The sequence below is a fragment of the Typopeltis vanoorti genome, chromosome 13 (assembly GCF_054136105.1).
Source record: "Typopeltis vanoorti isolate ZY-2024b chromosome 13, IOZ_Tvanoo_1.0, whole genome shotgun sequence".
Classification (NCBI taxonomy): domain Eukaryota; kingdom Metazoa; phylum Arthropoda; class Arachnida; order Uropygi; family Thelyphonidae; genus Typopeltis; species Typopeltis vanoorti.
In genome coordinates, this window is record NC_143561.1 from 87,225,051 (window position 1) to 87,246,932 (window position 21,882).

General features: G+C 34.2%; 1 protein-coding gene across 1 annotated transcript in view; it reads left to right on the top strand.

Annotated features, from left to right (window-relative positions):
• The window catches only part of LOC150100337 (pentatricopeptide repeat-containing protein 2, mitochondrial-like), a 249,260-nt gene extending 228,721 nt beyond the window's left edge, over positions 1 to 20,539 (top strand). The window contains exon 10 of the mRNA XM_090402959.1: positions 20,303 to 20,539. Within this exon, the coding sequence (XP_090259085.1) occupies positions 20,303 to 20,394 (92 nt within the window). The 3' untranslated portion in view covers positions 20,395 to 20,539. The remainder of the gene's footprint in view (positions 1 to 20,302) is intronic.
• Positions 20,540 to 21,882: the final 1,343 nt, after the last annotated feature.

Here is a 21,882-nt window from a genome sequence, read left to right on the forward strand (position 1 = left end):
TCTATATTTAATTTACCATTTCCCTAAATATCGTGCCTAAGTAGCTGAAATGTTTTACTTGTTCCACAGGTTCTTCAATCACAATGCAGTTGATATTTCAGTGTTTCTGCCTAATTTTCATAGTCTTTGTCTTTTTAATGCTGACCTTCATACCATATCTGTTACAACAGTTATTCACTTTGGTCACGGAATCTTGCAGGCTTCTTACGGATTTATTTAGATGTATAACATCATCCACATAAAGCAGAGAGCTGTGACATTAACATCTCCAATTTTGATATCAGGTTTAATACCACTTTCCTTCATAATGTGATCCATATAGATAATGAATAACAGAGGGGATAATGTACATCCTTGTCTGACACCAGATTTAACATTTAACCATCTTACTGTACTTCAATTCTAACTGCTGACACGAATAAAGACTAACTGTTGCTTGATATATGCCCCACTGACACCATACAACTGTAGCGTTTTAAATACCTTTTCTCTTGGCATCTTGTCATGATCTTCAAAACTTAAATACAGATCTTCGTTATATTTCCATGATTTCTCAATTATGTTGCAAAGTGAAAATCTGATCCTGACACCTGGATTCAACCTCTATTTGGATGAATTCAGCTTGTTCTTTACCAAGCTTTTCTTCCACAATCCTTCTCAACCATTTCTTAAGTATACTTCCATATATGTTACCAGGAACACTCAGTAGAGAAATAACTCTGTAATTCTCCAGTTTTATTTCCCTTTTTATATATGGGTACTGTGAAAGCTCTACTCCAATCATCTGGAATTTGTCCTTCTTTCCAGGCTTTCTGAACTATGCAGTGCAGCCACTGTAAGACTTTTATACCTCTATACTTGAGCATTTCTGGTCGAATATCATCTGTTCCTGCTGCCTTTCCACATTTCTTTTGATTGCTTTTTTTTTACTTCAAGTATGGATATGTATTCCTGACTGCATGCCTGGTCACTGTTTTTTACCACTGTGCTATCACTGCTTGTTTCATTTAGCAATTTTTCGAAGTAATTACTCCATACTTCAAGGATATCTTTTTTTCCTGTTTTCATGTCACCTTTATCATCTCTAATTCCTTTTACAGCACTCTTTCCTCTATTTCTGAGCTTCTTCAACAACCTCCAGAATATCTTGCCACCTTGTTGATATTTATTTTCTATGTTCTTACAAAGTCCTCCCATGACTTTTGTTTAGCTAGTTTTACACAAAGTTTAGCTTTCTTGCATTTGTCTCTGTATTCTCTAAGAGCACGTGCTGACTTATTTGCCCGAAACTTTTGATATGCTTTTTTCTTTTCTTTCACTGCCTCTTTAACTTCCTGTGTCCACCACGGAGTTCTGATTTTTCAGAACTCCGTGGTGGACACAGGAAGTGTCTTTAAGGAGGTTGTCTTTAAGGACACAGGTGTCCTTAAAGACAACCTCACCACATACCTGTCTGGCTGAATCAATCAGTGATTTCTTCAAGGCTTATCACTGAATCTCCAAGGTTTGGTTCCTGTTCTCAAATGCTTTCATTTTTTCTTCAATACTTTTTGTGTATTTTAGTCTATAGTTCACATCTGAGAGCTGCTCAACTTTTATTCGCTTTAAATCTTTCTTACATGTTATTCTTTTCAATATGAATTTCAATTTTATCCTGCTCAAGACTAAATGGTGTTCACTTTCAATTTCAAATCCTCTGTACACTTTGGTGTCCTGCACCAGGGAGAAAACATCACTATCAACAATAACATAGTCAATGAGACTTTTCTTATTTGTTGCCTCTTTCTCTCCATATGAATTTGTGCACATATTTATGTTGGAACATTGTGTTAGTAATAACCAGTCCTTGTCCTGAGCAGAAATCCAACAGGTATTTGCCATTATTATTATTATTATTAGCTTTGCTCTTTTGTAAAAATTTTCCCAATATATTTTTGTATGTTTGACAATCATTTCCTACTCTGCTATTTAGATCTCCAACAAGGATCAATGTTTCCTTTTTTATTGTGCCAGTTGCTTTCTCTAAAGCCTCAAAAAATTATTCCTCCACTTCTAAATTAGTAGAACCTTCTGTGGGACCATAGGCACAAATAAGATTCATTGTTCAGTTCCCCACTCTGATATTTGTCCTTATCACTCTACTTGACACTGCCTACCATTCAAGATTAGCCTCGTGTTTAATGTTGAATACTATGGCTACAACTTCTTTTCCTTGATTGTCATTGCCTGAATATAAAGTTTTGTATTTGTTGCTCAGAAAGATCTCTCCAGTCTTTGCCTTTTAGTCACCGCTATTATGTCGATCTGGTACTTATCTAATTCCTCAGCTAGCTCTATTTCTTTGCCATTCAGACTTCTTATGTTGATAGTACCGATCTTGAACTCTAGTGATGTTGAGTTGGGATGCGTTTTAGGATTTGTTCCAGTAACTGACTTTTTGCTGTTTTCCCTGGTTCCCTGGCGAAAACAATTGGGTGTTGTTTAACTGGGCGATGCCCCAGCTGGCTTGAAATTCTGTGGTATTGTACCATCATTTTTTATTTTGGTTTAAGCCAATAAGAATACAATGTGGTTGGTTAAATCCTATACTGCTAGCCTATCTTCATTCGTTCAGTATCCAGATAGATACCTAACATGGTGCACCACGAGAAGGTGGGGATTGAACATCAGGTCAGAAGCCCTGATCGGTTCTCTGCATTCCTTTAAAGGCTGTGTGGAAGTCTGCTTTCAGTTATATAACTTTGATCCTTAACCACCATGTGATAGAATTGTAATTTGATAAATTTTTATGGGACAAAAATATTTTTGTTCTTTTTCTTTTTCTTTAATTTTTTGCTAAAATTTAATTTCATCATTTTTTTATTTCAAAATCTCATTGCTTCAGTTTTTAAAATATGATTGAATTAAAAGAAATGTTTGTACTTCAACGTTTTTTTATGCAGATGCTTTGAGCTATCTACGAAATTAAAATATTAAATTTATCATTGTTCCTAATAATGTATATTTTTGTTGTTGTTGTCATAAGAATAGAAATATAAAGAATTTTTTTTCACTGAGTTCTGTATAGATCCCCCCCCCCCCCCCCAAAAAAAATCTCCTTCACTTTATCCCAAAGTGGCATTTCTGTGTGCACACCATATTTTAAAAAGGTTGTAAAGTACTTGTGTACAGAATGCTTCTGATGGTATACTACATATTTAAGTTTGTTATTACTAGCTTGCTCTCAGCAGTTTTCTTCAAAGTTAGTATGTTATTATCAGAGCTTGGACTTCTAACTTCATCAATCCACCTGTCATCAAACACCTGCTTTGCTAACATTTCCTCTCTCACACTAACCAACAAATATCATCTTAGATTAGCTCTGCACATTCTTAAATGCTAATAGTGTCAATTTCCTTTCTAATATTTTCATTTTTAATAGTCTAACCAAGTGAAAAAACTTCCAACATCTTTCTCTAAATCCAGAGTAATTTAATAATAAAGTGAGACACCTTTTGGCAACTCGTATAGGTAAATATGACTTCTCCATTGCTTCCACCTTGGTATCACCACCTCTTGGTCTGGCTCCCACTGACGAGATCTCAATAAAGGTCGAAATTGGTCTGCACAGTGGCCCTTCCCTTAATGTATATGTGTGCTTGTGATGAGAGCTTGGTTCACCTTTACTACAAGTTGTCTCAGTCCTGAAGATACTTCAGGTTCAAACTTTGTTTACTTACACTTGGATAAAGGATTAAACCAAATTTATTATAGTCTAACCAAATGAAAAAAAAAACTTCCAACATCTTTCTCTAAATCCAGACTAATTTAATAATAAGGTGAGACACCTTTTGGCAACTCATATAGGTAAATATGACCTCTCCATAGCTTCCACCATGGTAATACCACCTCTGGATCTGGCTCCCACTGACGAGGCCTCAATAAAGGTCAAAACCGGTCTGGGTAGTGACCCTTCTCTTAATGCATACCATTATACATGTCTGCAAGGAGATGTGTTTTGCGTTATGGGAGATACTAAGACAAGGAGTGATGAGAGCTTGGTCCACCTTTACCACGAGTTGCCTCAGTCCTGAAGATACTTCAGGTGCAAACTTTGTTTGCTTACACTTGGATAAAGGATTAAACTAAATTTATTATAGCTTTAATATGATTTTGCCATTGAATGCCATCTGTTCACTTTCTTAATTTTTCTCTGAATTGTAATATGCAGTGGTCTCTAGTCTTCATTGAACTACTTTAAAGTTTAATCAAAACACTAAACTAGTGTTTTGATTAATTTCTCATTTATGCCATATAAATGAGAAAATTTATTCATTTGGCTTCCCATCATATCAGTTTTGCTTATTTTGTTGTCTATTTCCATATTTAATTTGCCATCTGCACTAAAAATTGTGCCTATATAGCTTAAGTATCTTACTTGTTTAATAGGTTCATCTTACTCAGCCATCCTGTCACTACTTATCTCATTTAATTATTTCAAAATAATTCCTACAAACAACCAGAATATCTTCAGCTTTTATGACACCTTTTTAATCTCTGATTCTATTTATAGTATTCTATTTTTTCGTACCTTTCATTTCTAAGCTGTTTCAGTAGCATCTACAATATATTGCCACTGCCATGATATTTACTTGGTATAGTCCTGTGAATTTTTCCATTATTTAGTATATTTATACATAGCTTAGTTTAGTTGACCTGGAACATTCAGTATGAAATTGTTTTATTTCCCTTTTTATAGGTGAGTGTGATGACAACTATATTCCAATCATCTGGAATACAGCTTTCTGATCATAGTTCAGTTATGCAGTGCAATCACTTAAAATTTTTATGTCTAGATATTTGAACATTTCTATTTAAATAGAAATTACTCCACCATCCTCTCCATGTCTCATATTATCATTGTCACCTTGCGGTACTCTTTCCTCTATTTCTATACATTTTTAATAGCTTCCAGAACATTTTGCCTTCCTTCCTGATATTTATCTCCTGTATTATTCTCCATTCTTCCAGTGACTTCTATCCACTTTTGCATGTAATTTAGCTCTTCTACATTTGTATTTGTATTCTCTAAGGATACTTGATTACTTATCAGAAATTTTTCATATAATTTTATTTTTTCCTGAACTTTCTTCAATTGTCTTAGTCCATTCTATAGTTTTGATTTTTGTAACCTGATAACTTTCCCTGGATTCCTTAATTAAGTTATTCAATATTTCCTTCCAGTTTCACTGGTTGGTTTTAAAGTTTTGGTTCTTGTTTTCAAACTCTTCTTCCCCAATAATATTTCTCTATTTGATTCTGCAGTTCACATCTGAAAAGCTGCTTCACTTGGATTTGCTTTAAAACTTGTTATATATGTTTTTCTTTTTAATGTGTTATTCATCTTTTTCTGCTCAAAACTGAATTGGGATTTTATATGTTAATTCCATAAAAACCTGTGTGTATATGAGTAATAAATTTATCATAAATGCACTAAATATAGCACTCATCCTTTCTGGTATTGAAATTTTTTTAAAAAAATGAACAGTGAAATAAAGCCATCAGTAAACATTAAAAAAAGAATTGCTTCTTAGTGTTGTTGGTATTCTTCATGAGAGAATTGTCAAAATATTTACTTTCTGAGAAAAAAATGAACGTTGATTGTTTCTCTCAAACATAGTTGACCTTCACCATAGCAAACTCATTGGGATTACAAGTATGTTTTGTTTGTTTTTTATCATAAGGATCAGTTTGCAATAGTAAATTTTTTAAGCATGCATTGTACATGTTAAGTTTCAGTTGGGTCTTTTCAGTAGTTTACTATAGCAAGGTGAATCACACCCATGAAAGGTTATAAACCTATATACCTTTTTTTTTTAGTGCTGTAGATGCTCTAAGAGAGAGAGAGTTTAGATAATCAGAGCATATTCTAAAAAACCACACATGGTATATATTTCACACACAACTCTTCCAAATAATCAGAGTGGTTGTCTCATATCAGGAAATGGGAATTGTCTACCACCTACAGACTTCACAAACATCCAGGCTACAGTGAGATTCAAATGTTCAGCTTGTTGGTTAGAGAACGGAGACGAACCCGTTTGGCCAACCAGGCTGGCAGTATTTGAATGTGTTCAGATATTGTTCAATATTCAGTTTTAATTTCAATTGATAGAATCTTTATAATTTATAAAATTTTCTGTAGTAATTTAAAAAAAAAAAAAAATGTTGAGCCTCTGTAGCTGAGTCGGTATAGACGAAGCCCTTTGGTCGGAAAGATCTCGGTTCAATTCCTGTCAATGATATGAGGAATCTTTATCTGGTCTCTTTTGACAGGGGAGTTAGCCGGTCTCATATGGTGGAGGGATGGGTTTCACCCAGAAACTCGTGTTTTTCATCCTCCAGAATAGACAAATCAGCCCAGTGAACACACACATCTACAGACATAGGACACACTGGGAGGCATAGGGCTAACCACCTTATCCTCAGGACGGGTATGGTTTGGAAGAGCTTAGGACAGCTCCGTGACAGACCAATGGGCCTAATACGAAAAAGGAAGAAGATTTAAAAAATTGGTTACTAATGACATTAGCTGGTTAGTTATTGTTTTTAATTTACACAGTTACTCATAGCATTAAATATAAAACAACTCATGTTTGATAGAAGTCATGCCCTCTGACTTCAAGTCCTTCATTGACAAATTACATTACCTATGCAAGGAAGGACAGGAAATCCAGTGCAGTGTTTTAGTTATGTCTTTTAAGTATTACAGTCCTGAGGCAACTTATGGCAAAGGTGGGGTAATCCCATATGCTGTTAGTCACAGTATCACTACCAGACACTATGATTACTTGGCACAAACATTTTTTTTCTTCTTCTTCCTAACATGGAATTTAGGCCAGGTGGCCTGTTCCGGTCTCATGCCATCTCTTTCTTGGTCTTCTGATTCTTCTTTTTCCACTTATTTTGTATCTGTATAATATTTTTGGTAGTCTGCTGTTGTCCGTTCGATTTAAATGTTCTAGCCATTTTTGTTTATACTGTCTTATGTAGTAATTAATTGGTTTTATTTTCAGGGATTGTAAGATTTCTTCATTTGTTTTGTGGTCCCACTTGGTATATCCAGCTGATTTTCTGAGGAACTTCATTTCTGCTGTTTGAATTCGTTTTTCATCTTTCCTTTTCATGGTCCATGTTTCGCTTCCGTATAGTAGAGTTGGTTTTGACAAGACATTATATAGTCTGATTCGAGTGTGTTTTTGTACCAGGGATGGCTTAAATATATTATTTATAAAACTTTTTTTTTTTTTACTTGCTTATTTAAGAAAGTTTTGTTATCCTTCCTGATTTATAGTTCCACTGAACAGGGAATAAATTCTGAAAGAATGCCAAAAATATGAGATGATTTGAGGATTAAGGGTTTACTAATAAACTTCTACCATTTCAGACCTAGATATATATAAAAATAAACAGTATTCAAGAATTCAGAATAAGGTTATGAAGGAAGTTAAATATTATTTCTTCTCTCCTAAGACAGGTTGAACCTCTCATGGATAGTGATTCACTATTTTTGTCTGTTTTGTGCAGGATCTGTTGCCATGTTATTCTGGTTGTCCTTTGGGGTCATGATCCTTTCATTGTCTGTCCAGCACCTGATGCGCTTGCTAGTCTCTGTGGATTCATTCTATGTGACCAAATCATTCTACCTGTTATCATTTGATATTATTCATAACTAATGTGATCTCTCTCTCTCTCTCTCTCTCTCTCTCTCTCTCTCTCTCTCTCTCTCTCTCTCTCTTTCTCAAGTTCATATCTAATTTGTTTCGAATTGTGTCCAGTGCATTTTATTAATTATCCAGAGAAATTTCAAAGGCTGGCAATTTTCTTTTGAGCATCTTTTCAATTTTTCCATATCCCAGCTCCATAAAAGGTAGTGAGAATGATTGAATCATAGAGCTTTAGTTTAATGTGGTTGAATAATTTATTAGTTTTCCATATTTTTTTTGTAATTTAGTCATTGTCCATCATGTTAAGATTCTGCATTAAATTGTTGCGGTATCATTTAAATTAGATGTGCACAAATGAACCTCTAAGTAATTAACGCTATTTATTCATTCTATTACTTTATTGTTTAAAATTATTGTTACTTTCTCTGTCTTTCTGCCTATTTTCATTTTCTATTTTTTATATTACCTTGCATTTTTTACTGGTTTATTCTAATTTTATTATCTATTACTGTAGATTAAGTTTAATATCTGCAATTATGACAGTGTCATCTACATATTTTATGAGTGATATGTTTGCTGCTTATCATTATTTCTTTCTTTTCCTCTATTGCATTATTAATAAGATCTTCTATGAAGAAATAAAAAGTAGGGGTGAGAGTGGACAGCCTTGCATCACTTTTCTCTTCACTTTGAATAGCTGTGTATTGATATTACCATATTGCACCATTGCATTAGTGCTATGATAATATACAGTGAGTATTCTAAGTATATCTCGTCATAATCTATTTCTTCATTAAATAGGATTTGGAATAATTTTTCTCTATTAACAGAGTTGAATGTTGTTTGAAGACAATGAAACAATCATACAGATCACTCCCATTTTCTCTGAATATTTCTATAGATTAAAAATGAAATAAGCAAATTTCAAAACCAAACAGCAAGGATTAAAAAAAAAAAAAAAAGCTTTCTATTTCTCTTATTCAAGTAACTTCTGCAAATTAACTTTTAATCAGTGGAGGCAGTGTTTCATTATCAGGAAAGGCATTACAAGTTCCAATTTATTAGTTAATGAAGGTGTTTTAAAAAAATAATAAAAATTTAGCAAAAATAAAATGATTCAATTCTATTAGTCTGAGCTCTGTAGATCTTGCTAACCACAACCTTTTAAACCATTGGAATTGTTGTACTTCATTGCTTTAAGATCCTTAGATGCCTGGGTGGCACCTAAGGATCTTAAAGAACATCATCATCATAACTGGAAAGGATATGGCTTCCTATCCATGCAAGAACAATTACCATCGCCATGCACAAAAATGCACAAATTATTTGACTGTGTGCTTTTTAGATTAATTTTCATTTCTTTTATTTATAAATTGTTTATTTTTATTATTATTTTTTTGTCACCTTTTTAAAAATAAATGTTAAGGCTGAAATTCTGTTTGCTAAGTAGCAAATTATTTTGGTAAATTCCACTCTTGTCTTGCTTCCAGACCTTTATGAAGGTCTAGAAGTTCCTTTGCTGTAGGGTAAAGATAAGATATATGTATACACTGGTTTTGGAGGAGCTATTTTTTTTAAGAAGTTTAGCAAGGATTTTTCTGTTGTATCTATTTTACTGGAATGACGTAAGCAGAGCCTGTCATTTCAGACATGATACTGGGCAAAATTCACTCTGCCTGGGTGGCTAAAGTTTTGAGCATTTGAAGTTTCTGAGCAGGAATGTAGTGGGAAGTGACATGTAGGTATCTGTCTGTGTGTACATGTTTATGGTAAACTGAATACATGAGAGACCTATCTGCTTGCCTTGCAAATAATGTATCTGAGAAAGATAGATAGAATCCCCTTCTAAATTTAATCTAATCTAAATAATTAGTTTAAGTCAGTAAATTATTTATTTGCATTCCAATGTCTATGTAGTTTTCTGTTCCAGAAACTCCAACTTGAATTATTTACTTTTATAATTGATATATAATAATACAATGAATTATTATATCATCATCATCAAATTCCTGCCATGTACCCTCAAGGGGTGTACAGGATATGATAGTACTACATGAAAAAAAATTACATCATTATTAATTTCCTATCTACAATTTTCCTCCAAATCAGTCTGTTACTTGTCAAGACTCCAACATTATCAGATCTTATATTTCTATCATCTAAAGCACTTTGTACTGTATCAATCCACCTATATCTTGGTCTTCCTCTGGGTCGTTTTGCTGCCAACCTGGCAGAGAACACTTGTTTTGCTAATCTTTCCTCGCCCATTCTGTTTAAGTGACCATACCACCTGAGATTTGCTCTGCTAACGCATTCCTGGATGCTGACAATGTCAAGTTCTTTCCTAATATCCTCATTTTTAATATGATATTGCCATTGATGCCATCTGTTCATGCCTCTAATCTTTCTCAGGACTCTCATATCTGCTGTTTCTAGTCTTTAGTCAAGTGTTTTACTTCTGACCCAGCTCTCAGATCCATAAGTTAAAACTGGTTTGAACACTGTCTTGTATACAGCTAATTTAGTGTTCCGACTAATTTCTCTCTTATTCCATATGAATTTATTCAATTGACTTCCCACCATACCAGCTTTGCTGATTCTGTTTATTTCTATATTTAATTTACCATCTTCAGTAAAAATCGTGCCTAAATAGCTGAAATGTTTTACTTGTTCCACAGGTTCTCCATTCACAACACAGTTGGCATTTTCAATGATTCTGCTTATTTTCATTGTCTTTGTCTTTTTATTGCTGACCTTCATACCATATCTATTACAACAGCTATTCAATTTAGTCAGAGAATCTTGCAGACTTGTAGCAGATTTATTTAGAAGTATAACATCATCCGCATAAAGCGAAGAGCTGACATTAACATCTCCAATTTTGATATCATGTTTAATACCACATTCCTTCATAATGTGATCCATATAGATAATGAATAACAGAGGGGATAATGTACATCCTTGTCTCACACCAGATTTAACATTAAACCATCTTCCTGTGCTTTGCTTCCTTCAATTCTAACTGCTGACTTACAACTCAAATAAAGACTAAGTATTGCTTGATATAATGCCCCATTGACACCATATAACTGCAGCATATTGAATAGCTTCTCTCTTGGCACCTTGTCATATGCCTTTTCCAGATCAACAAAACTTAAATACAGATCTTTGTTATATTCCCATGCTTTCTCGACTATTTGTCGTAAAGTGAAGATCTGATCCTGACAGCCTCTATTTGGCCTGAATCCAGCTTGTTCTTCACCAAGCTTTTCTTCCACAATTCTTCTCAACCGTTTCTCAAGTATACTTACATAGATCTTGCCAGGAACACTCAGTAGGGAAATACCTCTGTAATTTTCACATGCAGTTTTATTTCCCTTTTTATGTATGGGTACTATGAGAGCTCTACTCCAATCATCGGGAATTTGTCCCTCTGTCCAGGCTTTCTGAACTATGCAGTGCAGCCACTGTAAGACTCTTATACCACCATACTTCAGCATTTCTGGTCGAATATCATCTACTCCTGCTGCCTTTCCACATTTCAAGTCTTTGATGGCTTTTTCTACTTCAAGTATGGATATGTATTCCTGACTGCATGCCTGGTCAGTGTTTTTTATCACTGTGCTGACATCACTGCTTGTATCATTTAGCAGTTTTTCAAAGTAATTACTCCATACTTCAAGGATATCTTTTTCTCCTGTTTTCATGTCACCTTTAACATCTCTAATTCCTTTTACAGCACTCTTTCCTCCATTCTTAAGCTTCTTCAACAACCTCCAGAATATTTTGCCACCTTCTTGATATTTATTTTCTATATTCTTGCCAAAGTCCTCCCATGATGTTTGTTTAGCTAGTTTTAAACAGTGTTTAGCATTCTTGCTTTTGTCTCTATATTCTCTAAGAGCACAAGCTGACTTATTTGACAGGAACTTTTGGTATGCTTTCTTCTTTTCCTTCACTGCCTCTTTAACTTCCTGTGTCCACCAGGGAGTTCTAATTTTTTTATCCTTACAGACAACCTCACCACATGCCTCTCTGGCAGAATCAATCAATGTTTTCTTCATTGTTTGCCACTGAATCGCCAAGGTTTGGTTCATGCTCTCAAACTCTTTCATTTTTTCTTCAATAATTTTTGTGTATTTTAGTCTACAGTTCACATCCGAGAGCTGCTCAAATTTTATTCGCTTTAAAACTTTCTTATATGTTATTCTTTTCAATATGAAATTCAATTTTATCCTGCTCAAGACTAAATAGTGATCACTTCCAATTTCAAATCCTCTGTACACTCTGGTGTCCTGAACAGGGAGAAAACATCACTATCAACAATAACATAGTCAATGAAACTTTTCTTATTCCTAGCCTTTTCTCTCCATGTGAATTTGTGCACATTTTTATGTTGGAACATGGTGTTAGTAATAACCAGTCCATGTCCTGAGCAGAAATCCAACAGATATTTGCCATTATTATTAGCTTTCCTCTTTTCTCCAATTTTCCCAAAATATTTTTGTATGTCTCACAATCATTTCCTACTCTGCTATTTAGATCCCCAACAAGGACCAATTTTTCATTGTGTCAGTTGCTTTTTCTAAAGCCTCAAAAAATTCCTCCACTTCTACCTTACTAGAACCTTCTGTGGGACCATAGGCACAAATAAGTCTCATTGTCCAGTTCCCCATTCTCATATTTGCCCACATTACTCTACTTGAGACTGACTGCCATTCAAGAAGATTAGCCTCGTATTTTGTGTTGAATACTATGGCTACTCCTTCTTTTCCTTGATTGTCATTGCCTGAATATAACATTTTGCATTCATTGCTCAGAAAGATCTCACCAGTTTTGGTCTTTTTTGTTTCAGTCACCTCTATTATGTCGATCTGGTACTTATCTAATTCCTCAGCTAGCTCCATTTCTTTGCCATTCAAGCTTCTTACGTTGATAGTACCGATCTTTAACTCTGGTGATGTTGAGTTGGGGTTTATTTTCAGATTTGTTCCAGTAGCTGACTTTTCGCTGTTCCCCTGGTTCCCTGACGAAAACAACGGGGGCTTCGTTTAACCGGGCGACGCCCCAGCCGGCATGAAATTTTGTCATGTTGTACCATCATTGTATATTTTGGTTTAACCAATTTAGAATACAATTTGGTAGGATAAATCCCAAATTTCCAGTCCATCCTCGTCCGTTCAGTATCCAAGTAGATACCCAACAGGGTGCACCACGAGAAGGTGAGGATTGGATATTAGGTCAGAAGCCCTGGTCGGTTCTCTGCATTCCTTTAAAGCTATATGGAGGTCTCCTCTCAGTTATACAGCTTTGACCCTTAAGCACTCCTGAATTTATATTTATATTTTTAATGTTGAATGAAGAGGGGAAAAAATCTCAAAAAAAACTATCGACATTTGTCATCAACAAGCACTAATAATATATTACTACTTATGTGAGCAGTGTTTGCCATGTGCATGCATCCCTGAAGACTGGGTAAGCACAAAAGTAGGATAGTTTCTGAAAAGTAGGATATTTTTTTGTCCTGCGTTTTTCAGTAAAAGTGGGACACAGACCTAAAAATCAGGATGGTCACCTTAATCGTACTGCACAGATGCAAGCAATGCAAAATAAAGTTTTATTGTACCACTAAAATTAATACATAGACACAGTCAGTGTATACTATATTTAGTGAGAAATATAATAACTAGAGTATTTACAATAACTAGAGACAACTGGAATGAAAAGCCTCTCCTCCCATAGTGAAAAAAACATCCTTCACCAACAGACACCATAATGTGAATGAAACAAAGTAAAAGTTTTATTATAGCACTAAATAAAGTTCATCCTAAGGTACATCTCATGTGAGAAAATTTGATGTGAACATGTATATAAACATGAAACTAATTTAAAATTCTATTATGAGTTTTATATAACACCTTGACAATAGACATAGTGAAAAATGCAAATTTTATTAAATAACTAAGTTTATTTGAATACCAAGTAAATGTGTCAAAAGTTAACAAATGCTATAAATTCCTAAATGTACTGCATCAGTATCTCACATCTGTTAATCAAGGCACCAGTATATACTGTGTGTGTGTGTGTGTGTGTGTGTGTGTGTGTGTGTGTGTGTGTGTGTGTGTGTGTGTGTGTGTGTGTGTGTGTGTGTACGCAATCAAAATGATGGTATACACTTGAAGAAGTATCTCTCATTTGCAGTAATACAATGCTTCTAGTTGCATCCTACAAGTATATGAGTTTGAGTGCCATTTAGGAAGTGAGGAATGTTTATAAGGACTTTCCAAGTAAAAGTGTGTTGCCTGGTCTTATAGAAAGCAAAAAAGGTAGCAAGAGAGAAAACTATATGGTTATAGACCATATAGTTTTCTCTCTGAGTAACTGACTTCCACTCTCACAAAACAGACAGATTAATAGATATAACAGACATGGCTTTAGCTGCTTCAGCCATAATCCACAATTCTCTGTAAGTGATACATAATCCACAATTGCCATAATATTTATAATAATTTATCAGACATCCTCCAACACTAACCTAATCTGCAGTGGAAAAGTGTGGGAACAAAGTAAAAATTGGGAAAAATTATTAATTCTTGGTAAACTTGGCTCCTTCCTGAAACAACACAGAATCAGAATAATATACGAGCCTCTAAAAAAAAAAATATATATATATATATATATATATCTTTCTCGGGTGTCTGCAGCATTCCCTGCCATATTGGCAGGGAATGCTACCATAATGAAAAAAGACCATTCTTAATGAGATGATAGAAACCAGGTTACATCACAAATTCCAGTTTAAATTGGTGACTGTTTTCCTGGAAACTGTACAAGTTCAACAGAACTAACAATATGAATTTGTATAGATCATATCTGTCATCATTAATAACAGGAATTACCACAATAGAATGCCACTGTTGCCTTCTGTGCATGCATCTGTTCTTGTGAGCTAGTGAAATATCTGCTTGTAAATATTTAATTTTTTTTGCATTCCAATGTCCATGTAGTTTTTTGTTCCAGAAACTTTGACATGAATCATAGCAACAGTGATGGAAATTTAAACAGGGATTAAGGACCAACCAGATTTGTTGAAGATCTTGTAGCTTGTAAAGTTAATTTAGAACTTTTAGAACTATTAATTTTTATAAATATGTATATATTTCATTATTAGTATATGAGAGTTGTTTTTATAAATTTTGATATTGTGAATTGAAATATATCTGTATCTTTACCTTAAGCCACTGCATGAATTATTTCTTTACTAAATATATCATTGTACAACTACAAATGTAGTAGTATGTTTTTTTATTACAGATCATGAAAAATATCTTGAGTGGTGGGGATAAAATGTTCCACTTTTAGGTCAGACAAAAACAGTCACACTAAGTGTGGTGTCTATGGGGGGGGGGGATCACTAAATAGGGTTATCTCCATTCCAGTACTAATCTACCAGTATATATCAGATAAGCAATAAACACATGGCCAGTTCTTTTGTCCTACCTCGATGTTCAATATAGCACAAGATGGTTTGTCCCTGTCCCTCGGGAATGTGTTAAATAAATCGTTTTACTGGGTTTTCATCTGACTTTTTGCAGGTGTTCAGTTCATCTAAGAAGTAATAGAAAAATTGTCTTGAACTGTAAAGTAAAAACTAGTTTCCATCTCCCTTTCACAGTTAAAAAATTAAAAAGAATGAGCACAGCACATTTAAAAAAAAAAAAAAAAGCTGTGTGTGTGTGTGTGTGTGTTTATCAGTGGCATCACATGCCCATTTCAGTTGGGTGTGCTGTCGTGGTTATGCAATCCACGCTACAAAATTCACATCAGTTTGATGTGAATTTTGTAGATTTGTATGATTGCATTTTTATCGATGTATGAATGTGTTAAGAGCGTATAGCACATCAGTGCTCATCTTAATTGGTCTAATGCAATTAATTGTAGTGAAATCTGCACAGAGTGGGGGACAATGTGTTTGTTTTAAAATACTGTATATTAGAAAACAATGAGGGAGAATGCTATATCCAAGGCACCTCAGAAAAAATTACCAAAATCCTAAAAAAACACGACTTGACCCTTTTTACAGACCATATAGAAAATTGGCATCCCTTATCTGCTCCACTAAAGACCTACCTGATGTATACCAGGTCCTTTGCAGCTGTAAGTTGTCGTACTTTGGCCAAACAGGCAGGACAGCGAATATCAGAATTTCAGAACGCAAGGACTACATCTGGTTTCACCAGTACAGCCACTCTGGTCTTGCAGACCATGCCCTGGATACCCGCCACAGAATACAGTGGAAGAAAGCCACAATAATACACTGTAGCAAGTTCAAATTTGAAAGACTATTCATGGAATCAGCCTCAGCCCTAAGAGGCTGAGGCTGATTCCAAAATTGTTAAGGCAAACCTCAACAAATTTGGTTGCATGAGACTGCCCCAAATTTGTGAGGCTTACATCAGGAGACCTTCAGCCCAACGGCTAAGAATACCTACATAGCCCACTAGGGGGCCCCATCAGGACTTTTAGGAAAACCGTAGCTTCCTCACTTCGTTTCTCATTTACTGTGTTTAGTGCCTGCATGCACATGTCTTTATTGTAAGTTCCTTTGAAGATGGCAACTTAACGTTGCTGAAAAATTGGAAATATATTAAAGTTTAATTTAATGTATATTCTATTGTACGTTGTAATTTCCTTAAGTTATTTAGTAAGCATATATTTGATTGGTAATGTCTGAATTACTCAAAGGTGTAAAATTTGGAAGAAAAAGATGAGGCTTACCTCCAACTACAATACTGTTTCCCATTGTAAATATGGACAAACTAGTTATAAATTTATTGAAAATTATATATTAAAAACTTATCTATCATATATAAACACTTGCCTATCACGTCAGTTCACACTTCATGAATGCAAAACAGATGAAACCCAGAAAACAAAAACAATAACTCATGACAAATCACAACATTCAATTGGATTGGTTGACATAATAACCAATCTCAGCCTCTAGATGTTATTGTCTCAGAGTTCACCCTGCCTCGCCTTCTGAATAGCTTAAAACTACTACAGCACTAAGAATTTGAACTGCTGCGCCATCTGTACATATTTTCAACGGTTTATGTATTTTGAATGCACACCCGGACTATTAATGTGAATGTGATGCAATGTTTATGTGTTGAAAAGTGTCCTCTTCATGAAGCATTAGTATATTGTGTTTACGTTTAGGAATCACACAAAGTCTGGAAACAATTAGGGGAATCTTTAATGTGAATAAATGCAAAATATAATATCGGTGATATTGCTATTCGTTAGATGGGCGCGCCCACTCCTGGAATATTCATTCCAGGTGTGCGGTGCCCATCCAACGAATAGCAATATCACCAATATTATATTTTTGCATTTATTCCTGTTAAAGACCCCCACCCCACCCCAATTGTTTACTGGCTTCACATTTCCTAAAATTAAACACAATATTTTAATGCTTCATGAAGAGAATAGTTTTTGACTCGTAAACTTTGAATCGCATGGAGAGAAGTATGCTAAAAATAACATTAAGAGATAGGAAGACAAATACCTGGATAAGATCTCAAACAGGTGTCATGGATATTGTAAAATACATTAAACAGGCTAAGTGGAGATGGGCTGGCCATATTGCCAGATGCAGTGACAGGAGACGGACTAGAAAACAACAGAGTGGAGACCAATGGATGGAGCAAGAAAAAGAGGAAGACCGGGAAGAAGGTGGAAGGATGAACTGGAACAAATTGCAGGAGTGAGATGGATGGGAGAGGCAGAAAACCAGTGGTCTGGAAAATCATGGGGGAGACCTTCGTCCAGCAGTGGACAGAACCAAAAGGTTGAAGAAGAAGAAACTTTGTATCGTGTTTGCGTTAATAGCCTGGGTGTGCAGTCACAGACATACAAATGGCAGAGCGGGTCAAATTGGTCATCGTTTCAGCTAATCCAGCTGAACATTGTTGTTGCTCTTTTTTTCTGAGTTTCATCTGTTTTATATGTGTAAAGTGTGAACTGATGTGTTTAGGACACCGATATAGACAAGTTTTTAACATATAATTTTCTATAAATAACTTATAACTTTTTTACCCATATTTACAATTAGAAACTGTTGACAATCTCCTGAATGTTGAATTTTCTGCCAAAGCTTTTGTGGATTGTATGATTATAGTTGGAGGTTGGAATTTGTATATAAATAAGTAAGACAAGTTATTTCAGCTGCCTTTGGTTCAATCTGGAAAAAGTAATCACTTTCCCAGGTGATTACTTTTTTCCCAGATTTCTGTGAGTATTATATGACCATATTTAAAAATCATATCAAAATTCAAATTATCCATGTGTCACTCTAGTATTTACCTGTGATAATCTAATCTCACCATAAATTGTAAACCCTTTACTCTTCTCACATAAACAGTGCACATGAAGCTATTCGTGTGCGCTGTTTATGCATTTTCTGATCAGCTATTGTTCATTTGACCTTTATGCTTTCCATGTAATCTTTAAAATTAAATATTTTAATTTATTAATTAATATAAAGTTATCCTACAATTAATTGCAATGGACCAATTAAGATGAGTGCTGATGCGCTATGCACTCTTAAAGCTTTCATACATCAATAAAAATGCAATCATACAGTCAAATAGACATGAATTTTGTGAATAGATGTGAATTGGGTGGCTTATGCATGGGTTGCATAAGCCACCCAACAGTACACTGGATCTAAATGTGCATATGATGCCACTAATATATATATATATATATATATATATATATATATATATCAAATTGTACTGACCTACACAATGTTGCATAATTTTTGGGCACCCTTCATTTTGCACATACTGTCATATGGTTAGGAGTGTGCATGCTAAATGATCATCATTATGTACATTACTGAAATTGGATTTTAATTTAGAGTTAACCAATACAAACCAAGGTGTTATCATTAGACTGCTAGATTAGTCATTTTATGTGAAAGCATCTGGGATCATACTGTAGCTGACATCATTAAAAGATGGAAACATGATGATAAAATGAAAAACAGGAAAAAAAGTCAGGTATGGTTTTGTATTCCTAATGTGGTGCAGGAGTATCTCTCAACTAGGAGTCAGGATATGCACAGCTATATAAGTTTTATGCCAAAGCATGTCCTGAACTCCTTACTGCAGTTTCCATAGAAAGGACAGTTGTGCCAAACATTCACTACTTATAGTGCTTGGGTTCAGCTTATGTTGTAGAGAGACTGTGATCAGAAAATAAACCATGTTACAAGTCATGTTACAATGTGTGTGTGTGGGGGGGGGGGGGGTTATAAACCTCATTATTCAGTGTGGAGTTTTTTTTTTTGAAATAATTGTTGGTTTCAAGAAAAGTTAGGCAACTCCTTGCATCACTTACGTAGTGCTTCTGATTAATGCAAGAAATGTTTCAAAACAGACACAATGAATATATTCATGCAGTTCTTTGTTCACTATTCTCTTTAATAAATGGAGATTTCAAAACTTCTCTTGAAATCCTTGACCGTTTGAAGAAACAATTTGTGTAAGTTGTTGATAATCTGCGATTTATTTTTCAAGAGAATTATTCTTGCATTGTTGTTATCCCCCATCACAGTTTGCATATATTTTGTTCATCCAGATCATGACATACTGTTCACTTTTGAAACAACATTCTCTTCTGTACCCCATCATTTGCCGTGATAGTTGAAGTTTCTAGTGATTTTTGTGATCCGTCTTATTTTTCAAGCAAATTCTTGTATGTCTGTAACTGACTCCCCCCCCCCCCTTGTTTCTGATCAACAAGAGCACTTAATATGTTAGCTCCAGGGATCACCAACGTGGTTGTGATTTGTGATATATTGTGGCTTCTATTATATTCTGAACGATGCATAATATGGAAATGATAGTTACAGCACACTGAATTAGCAGGATATGCAATTTCTGTAAGATAACCAATTCTTCAGCTTTTGTTTAGGCAAGCTGCTCTCTATCTTCAATAGTACACTGCTTTTCACCATAAATAACTGTTAGAATATTTTTTACTTCATTGTTTATGAATGGGAACAACTATTGAAACTAAATTGCATTTCATTTATGCAACAAAATCTACATATCATTATTCAAAATTAAGTGGATAATGAATACCACGTTATTTTCTAATTATTAGCCGAATAAGAAACTCAAAGATAGAAAATCTAATCTAAGAATTTCATGCCGAATATAGAAAACTATATAAATAAAGTTGGTCGAGTCCAAGCGTAAGCCAACACCTGGTAGTGCAATGCTAGGCAACTCGTAATAATTTTGAATAATTTAACTTTGATTTTGAACAAAATTTTGACTTAATTTTGAATAATTTAACTTTGCTGAAGTGAAGCCTGCTGGCTGTTTTAACTACATATCATTATTTGTATAAAATTAAATTTGAATTGCTTTGAATTTTTAAATTAATATTTTGATATAATCTTCTTTTTTTTTTTTAAATTCATCTTTAAAATTAAACTACTTAGTTTTTACAAATCATTCTTTAGCAATCTTCATCTCTCTCAGTTATGTTTTTTTTTTTTTTTTAATATAAAATTACAGGTTTCAGAAGTGCTCCTGCACCCAGATATCAAGGCTGGATTCCTAAACATAATTTAAGGCAAAGACAAGGCATTTATGACAATGATGAATGACTGTATTTTTGTTGTATATGTGCATAGGATTCCTAATGAGTAGATTTTCAACGGGAAAAAAAAAGTGTATATATATATATATACATATATAAGAGTATAGATTCATCGCTTGTGTGATAAACAGTAAATATTCATTTTATTTATATACACAGTGTTTCTCTTTATTCTTATAATAAGTCATTTTGTTTTAAATGATATTTAATTTTATAATCACCCTCTGTTCATCAGCCTTTTTTGATTAAGTTAAAGCATTTTTATTGAATAAAAAAAAATGTGATCAGCAGTTTTTGTTATTAACTAAAAACTTATCTACTGCTGATAATGGAGTAACTAATAATCATGATCATTTTGTAATGTATTCTTACCAGAGACATACCAAATATTATGACATTCTAAACTAGCAGTTTTAACCATGGGTTTTAGCCTCTTCTGGGAATCACAGCAAGCATTGATAAATGTGATTAGATTAAACATTTATTATAGAACTATTGAAATTATTATATATTTAACAACTTTCTTTCTTTCTATATTTGATTAGTTTATTGCAGAAATACATCATCAATCATGATTACACTGATTACATGATCATATAAAAGGGATCATAGATAAAAAAACAAAAAAAAAGTTTAAGAACGTGTGTTCTAAAGAATATTCATGATGTTCTGATCTTTATTTTTTTCTTCTCTAGGTTGGTCTCTTATTTACTGGACCTTTAATGTGATCATTCCTGCATTCCAATCATCTAAGGCAGTGTTTCTCAAAGTGTGGTACGCGAATAGTCGTTAGGGGGTACGTGGCAATTTTCGGCTATGCATAATTAAAGGAGTCATTATATTTTTCAACAAACAGTGCAGTTAGAGACAACCAGGATAAAACAGCACTAACTAATGAATCACATCCCCCCTCCAACAGAAACTGCTGTGTAGACCAAGCAAAACCATATGTTGCCGGTGGAACATATAGTTTTGCTTGACACCACCCCCGTCATTAACGTGTTAAAACTAAGAAATATATAGTGAATGTGTTTCAGATATTATGGAATTCAGTTGAAGGGAATTAGCATTGCAACTCAACTGTTGAAATGCTAATTTGTCTTTGGTTCACGCTATCTTTTGTTAATACCACACCAATCATATGCAGTTCTTCGCTGCTCTACGTATCTCAAGTCTTGTAAATTACTGGTAATTTTTGCTTGAAATAATGGGAAAGAAGATGATGCTATTTGGGTAGATGACTTTGATGATACACACAAAGAAACTGTTCTCGATGCCAAAAGTAGTGATAGTGAGTAGGAACTTCTTGGTAAGTCGCACCATTTTCAGTTTGTTTCTGAAAATTCCCGCACGTATCTCACAACACGATTTATTAGCTTTAATTTTAGGCAAAAAGTTAGTTATATTTGAGTAAATACAGTATTTTTTTTTTTAGCTTGCAAATTCTTACGTATGGATCATTGGCTAAAGATTGGATTTATAAAACCCCCAAAAG